General features: G+C 43.7%; 1 protein-coding gene across 1 annotated transcript; it reads left to right on the top strand.

Annotated features, from left to right (window-relative positions):
* Positions 1-5,194: 5,194 nt before the first annotated feature.
* drd1b (dopamine receptor D1b) lies at positions 5,195-6,586 on the top strand. The gene has a single exon (XM_070843808.1). The coding sequence runs from the start codon at positions 5,195-5,197 to the stop codon at positions 6,584-6,586; it is 1,392 nt and encodes a 463-aa protein (XP_070699909.1).
* Positions 6,587-6,909: the final 323 nt, after the last annotated feature.

Below are 6,909 nucleotides of genomic sequence, written 5' to 3'. Positions count from 1 at the left end.
TTATCCCAATGAGGTAAATTATGTTGTTATTGTCAAATGTCGTAAAAAGTGTTGTGCGTGCGTCAGCTGTTGGGGTGTTGGGGTTAGTGCACAGTGGTTTTCCTTCATGCTGGCCGTCTGGTGGTTAGAGACTCCACAACAACAGCCTGGGACCTGATGGATGTCACACTGACAAAGAGGATTTGGAGGAGAGAGGGAGAGAGAGAGAGAGATAGTGACTGAGAGCGTGTGTGTGTGTGTGTGTGGGACGTCTTTGTCACGGATTAGTCTCCGATTCATCCCTGGTCCTTTCTCTCTGTCACACACACACTCTCTCTCTCTCTCAGTCACACACACAGAAGCTGCCTCATGCCCTGCAACATGTCAGTAAAATATGTGAAAAGCATGACTCAGCAATGTCTGACAGTTCTTGTTTTTTAATATGACTTTTATTTGGTCATCTCACAGAGAATAATTTGATCCTGTTGACAGACTTGACAAACGGTGTCATCTTGCAGCGATCACCTTGATGCATCAGTTTTTATTGATGTTTTAGTATCACCGTTAAAAAAAGCTATTGCTCCTTAGAGAGAACATCATATCTAAGCAGCAGAGGTAATGCTGTCATCTTTTTGACTGATGGTGTCTCCCAGAATGCCTCTGACTGTTTTTGGCAGTTTAGCTCTCTTGAGTTTTGTTATAAATACCATCCTGATGATGCTATTATCATTTACACACTCACTTATGTAAATAACAATGTCAGTGATTCAGCTGATTGGAAATTTACATTGAATCTAAATGTTTACTATGCCGTTCGTGTCGCCACTTTGCATAATATGACGAATTGGTTTGAAGGACGGTTTTCACACACTTCTTTATCACAGGAGGCCAAGTATTCGCAGTTGTTTTGAGGTAATTGCCCATCTTATTGTTAAAGAAAAGGAGTAGGCTCAAGCTAATGAGAATTGAATGCTGCCTCTGGTGAATGTCATTAAAAAGCTATAATTTTAATTGGTTTCTACATCAACTGCTGTAAATTTTAAGCACCAGATTTGATTTTCAAATGAAGGCAGCTGCCTAATATTTAGTGCATATACTCAGGAATATGCCTCAAAGGGGGCATATCATTATACACTTTTTTAATGTCTTGTCAACATAAATATGTGTCCCTGATGTGTCTAGAGACCCTCAAATTATGAGAAAAGACCATCCTCTCACTTCTTCTCCATCTAGCTGCTCGCCATTGTTGTTATATCGCTAACTGGTACAACCATAGCTCTGGTAAAACTAAGATGTCGAAGGTATGATCAAAACACACAAACTGTTCTGTTGTTGGCTGCAAAAAACAACACAGCCTTCATGTCCTCTCACCATCTCAGAGAGTGAAGATTTACTTTATTTTTGGTGGAAATTTGATGGAAATGTGCTCACTCCTGTAAAACACAAATGTTTTGGACTTCTGTCTTAATGAGGGTCGTTAATGGTAAAATCTTTGACCCGACATCAGAGTTAAAAGCTACATCTTTATTTTGTTTTAAGGAATTGAATATGAATTCCAATTTTCATATATATTCGTCTGCACGCCGCTGAACGATGCAACTTATCCTCACGTCCCCTCTGGCAGCATTTCTCCTTTATGATAGCATTAATATGAATATATATGCATGTAAAAAAAATTGATGCTTATTCAATATTTAACTATTTTATGAAACTTGTGGTGAGTACCAAAAATTAATATTTGAGCTGTCCCCTGCAGATGTTGGCCCCAGACAGCCTTAAATCTTTGGAATTTCCGTATGGGCTTGAATGACTGAATCTCCACTTGTGGTAATATTTTAAAATTGGACTGGGTTTAGGCTGAACCCTTGAAAATTAAATGGCACTTTCCCCCTAACAGAGATCAGCATGTGCCATACAAGCACAGTGAGAGACCTTTCTGGGGAGTTTTTAAGTTATCTCCTCCAATTCGCTGCCTGTAGGAATAACTGTGGGTCAGCAAAATGGCAAATAGAGTCCCTTGATTAACTCCCTATCAGGAGGAGAGTTGCCACACTTTCTGGGCATCGTGAAAAGTTCCAGAAAGTTACATGACACCACTACGTTAGCATTCATTTCAATTACACCCGCAGACATGTGTCAGAAGACTCTTACTGCTCACTTCAAATTCATCAAAAAACGCACGACATTCAATTCATCATAGAGACGTAAGCTGATTTTAATTTTGATTTTCAAAGCCTAATGACTAAAGGGTACGCTTGTATTTTTTAATTTTAGATTTTTTTTTTTACGTAGGCAGCCACATAGGAAATCACAGAGAAAGAAAATGGGATAGTGACAAAACTATTAGCCAATGTTCAGAATGAATGAAGGACAAATGAAACATCTGAGCCATACATGAATGTGGCAAAAAGTCATCCCAAAAATAGACACTTCACTTAATTCTATTCTTTTCTTTGCTATTCTAGTCTATTCTATTCTAGTCTATTCTATTCTATTTTGTTTGCTTTTTGGAGCAGACATAAATTACCCTGCATGGCTGGTTGTATGTGCGTGTGTGAGTGAGTGAGTGAGTCTGTGTGTTTGTGTGTGTGACGTGGTCTTGGTTTGAACTTCGTCGGCTGCACGCACACCCTGGCTCTGTGCTACAGGGAAATGTGGGCGTTGTGTCTGCCAGGCCTCTTACACTTGGCCTGTCTACATGCATTACTCACACACACACACACACACACACACACAAATACATGTGTACACATCATCAAACACACATTTACCACAAAGACACACACAAACATGCACACATACAAAGTCAGACCCACATGCATGACAAAAATCACACACACACACACAGGATAGAGTCCATTGAGGATTTCGTCTCGCTCAATAGTTAATATGCAAACTGGCCAGGCCTGCCAGGCAGCATGATAACAGAGCTTCTGCAATTCACATCTACACACACATTCATACACACAAACACAGATATCTCAACATTCTGTAGTGTCTCTCTTACTTCATGGGTCTTCCTGCTGCAGTGTGGCTCGTGGGACTCTAATCTAATTCAGAGTTGTTCAGTCATGTTTATTGAGGTGACGTTAATGCAACTCTCTCAGCTCACTCTCGCATAATCTCCCACAATCTTGCATCCAGTAGATGGCCTCATTGTGCCTCTGTGTGCATGCCTGCTGGCTACAAGTTCATCTCAGGACATCAAGGCACCTTCATTTTTAGCTACCCTTTTCTTTTTCAGACTTTGCAGCAGTGATATTATTGGAGTTTTTGTCAGTGTGGGTCAAGTCTAAAATAAAGTGCGAGCAGATGAGGGAAATACCAACATTTGCCTTACTGTAAAAAAAAAGGTAACAGTGATGATGATGATGTTGATGATGATGATGATGTAGGCTACTATACTATTCGCAAACATTTTAAATATAAATTTCTATAATTTGAAAAACAGAAAAATATGTTTTCCATCTGTAGACATATACATTCCCCCACAATACAAATTCCATCAGTTGGACATAAATTTGGGTGGCAAAGATTTTTGTAAACCATAAATGCTGTTGCTAAAAACTCTTCAGCAATCAAAAAGGTGTTCTGTGTAGTGTGGATTTGGCTGGGTTTATCCCTCACAGTCTTCCCTGGATTGACGGAGCAGTTGTGGCAAAGACCGTGGCGCACAGCAGCAGCTGAGCGGTGAGAGAGGAGCGCGCATGAAAACGGTCTTGGAGAGACCAGAGTCATTCCCATCACTCTCCGCCGGCCAGTCAGACCGCAGACGCATCACAGAGTGACTGAATGTTGCACAACAGAGGATGACCATATGAAGAAAAAGCATAAGGACTGATAAAACACCTGAGGACGGTCGCAACAGGGGAGCGTGACTGTCTTCCCATGGAGGAGAGCGCAGAGAGGGTGAGCTCCTTCTCCTTCACTTGGTACCAAGATACAAGTTGGATGTATGCCGAAGAGATGTGGATTTTTTGAGGGACTCATTATTTTTATTAGTCCGTCCAATTAGCGGAGGTGATTTTGGATTCAATTATTTTCAAGCCAACCCCAAGACGTTGCTGGTCGTGAGCTGTCCTCATCCACAGAGCGGAGCGCACGCTGTCTAAAGATTTTAGAAAATAAGAAAATACACACTGCGTTTCCAAGACATCAACCCCAGGGATTGCACTGCCAGAGATCGTTTAGGTGGGTGACCAAAATGACTCTTGAATGTTTTTGAAAGCTGAGCGGTGCTTTTGCTGCGTCCTCACATATGGGTACGCAAACTAAACCAAAAGGAAAAAAAAAAATAATGACCTCGCATCTGGATTATAATCAGCGTAAAAAGCGCTGTGATACTGATGTGCCGTCCTTCATGCGATGAATTAGACATTTAAGATGTGTCTCCCTGATATCAAAATGGACTGTTGAGACTTTTGAATGCGGCTTTCAGCCAATTCTTTTTTTGGCTCACCACTAAGGTGCAAATCTTGGCTGGAGGCTGTGCCATCCACTGACAGGAGCTGCATTCAAAGAAATAATAAAATAAAACACCTAGCAGCCAGGGTGGATCAGCGTCGATACAGGCACCAATATAATCACACGGACACGCCTCGAGGATCATTAAACAAATCAGATAAACGCATCGCGAAAACCATCAATAGAAGTTATTGATGAGGTGGTATATAAGGCTAATGATTGGCCGAGCCTCTGTTTACTCAACAGCTCGCCAACAATATGGTGTGAAACTTTCGCAGAGAGCTTGACAGCAGAAGCATACTGTGAGAAAACAAGGACTCCACTTTTAATATTGTTTTTGCTGCTGCTTTATACTCTTTCATGACTGCAGTGCTGATTGGAAAAATACTTGCAAACAACAGCTGGGATATTCCTCCTCCTCTTCAAACTAGAATGTCTGCTGCCTGTACTGCTGCTGCAGGAGTTTATGAACCAGGCATTTTTTGGGGCCAAATTTCCAAGGAGATCTTTTTCGAAATATTTATAGCAGCTCTCGTGCAAGGATGGTGGTTGTGACAAGGAGCCTATGGATGACCCAGTCTGTGGGAGAGCTGGTGCCGAGACAATTGACCTCTCCACCAGCCACTTGGTCTGTCTAAAACTCCTCCCCAGAGAGGCACAGCTGCTGCAGGCTGGGGATGTGATGGGGTGACTGTTGACACCCCCCCTCACCCACCCCCTCTCTCACTTTATTAGCAGTGTAATATAAACAATGGATCAGAATTTCTCAACGGTTCGAGATGGCAAGCAGCTGCTACCAGAGAGAGACTCGTCCAAACGTGTGCTGACAGGATGCTTCCTCTCCCTCCTCATCTTCACCACGCTGCTAGGCAACACCCTTGTGTGTGCTGCTGTTACCAAGTTCCGACACTTGAGGTCAAAGGTCACCAACTTCTTTGTCATCTCGCTGGCCATCTCTGACCTTCTGGTGGCTATCTTGGTAATGCCGTGGAAGGCGGCAACTGAGATTGTGGGGTTTTGGCCGTTTGGTGCGTTCTGCAACGTATGGGTGGCGTTTGACATCATGTGCTCCACCGCGTCCATCTTGAATCTGTGTGTTATTAGTGTTGACCGTTACTGGGCCATCTCGAGCCCCTTCCGCTATGAACGCAAGATGACCCCTAAAGTGGCATGTCTAATGATCAGTGTAGCATGGACCCTGTCTGTCCTTATCTCCTTCATTCCTGTTCAGCTTAACTGGCACAAAGCTCAGACCACCAGCTACGCAGAGATAAATGGAACATACCCCGGCGATCTGCCCCCTGACAATTGCGACTCCAGCCTTAACAGGACCTACGCCATCTCTTCCTCCCTTATCAGTTTCTACATACCCGTGGCTATTATGATAGTCACCTACACCCGGATCTACCGAATCGCCCAAAAACAGATTCGGAGAATATCTGCCCTGGAGCGGGCAGCAGAGAGTGCCAAAAACCGTCACAGCAGCATGGGGAATAGTTCGAACATGGAGAGTGAGAGCTCATTCAAAATGTCGTTCAAACGAGAAACCAAAGTCTTAAAGACGCTCTCAGTCATCATGGGAGTGTTTGTGTGCTGCTGGTTGCCCTTCTTCATCCTGAACTGCATGGTTCCGTTCTGTGAGCCAAACTTGCCGGATGGTGCCACGGACTTCCCCTGCATCAGCTCCACCACCTTTGATGTGTTCGTGTGGTTTGGCTGGGCAAACTCCTCGCTCAACCCCATCATCTATGCCTTCAACGCCGACTTCCGCAAGGCCTTCTCCATCCTCCTGGGCTGCCACCGGCTCTGCCCAGGGAGCAACGCCATTGAGATAGTCAGTATTAACAACAACATGGGCGCCCCTACCTCGAACCCCAGCTGTCAGTATCAGCCCAAGAGTCACATCCCAAAGGAGGGCAACCATTCAGCAAGCTACGTAATCCCCCACAGCATCCTGTGTCCGGAGGAGGAGTTACAGAAGAAGGATGGGTGCAGAAGGGAAATCGAGGTGGGGATGGTAAACAACGCCCTGGACAAACTCTCCCCAGCCATCTCTGGGAATCTAGACAGCGATACTGAGGTCACACTGGAAAAGATCAATCCCATAACACAGAATGGACAGCATAAAGCTGTGTCATGTTGAGAAAAGGCAAAGATGGATCAGAGCACGCCGAGGCATGTATGTACGCACAAAGGGAAGCAAAGCTCACACAGGAGGACAGCAAAAGAAACGAAAGAGACAGTCATCCTTAAGACCATGCCTGACAGGGAAACAGTGAGTGGGATATAAAGGACCATAAGACTGTCAACAAAAATCTACATGGAAAAACCGACAGAATGTTCTAAAGTAAAGGCACTTTATCCTGGATATAACTATCTGCAAAATACTTTCAGCATTTATTGATGAAATTGACACATTTGATGATAAATGTTGATAATGTGAATATTAAAGCAGAACACTAGCTA

Source organism: Pempheris klunzingeri, chromosome 14 (assembly GCF_042242105.1).
Source record: "Pempheris klunzingeri isolate RE-2024b chromosome 14, fPemKlu1.hap1, whole genome shotgun sequence".
Taxonomy (NCBI): Eukaryota; Metazoa; Chordata; class Actinopteri; order Acropomatiformes; family Pempheridae; genus Pempheris; species Pempheris klunzingeri.
The sequence above is the reverse complement of the archived record's forward strand: the minus strand, read 5'-3'. Positions and strand labels throughout refer to the sequence as shown.

Coding starts and splice junctions, on each gene's coding strand:
- drd1b (XM_070843808.1), top strand. CDS start 5,195: ATGGATCAGAATTTCTCAACGGTTCGAGATGGCAAGCAGCTGCTACCA.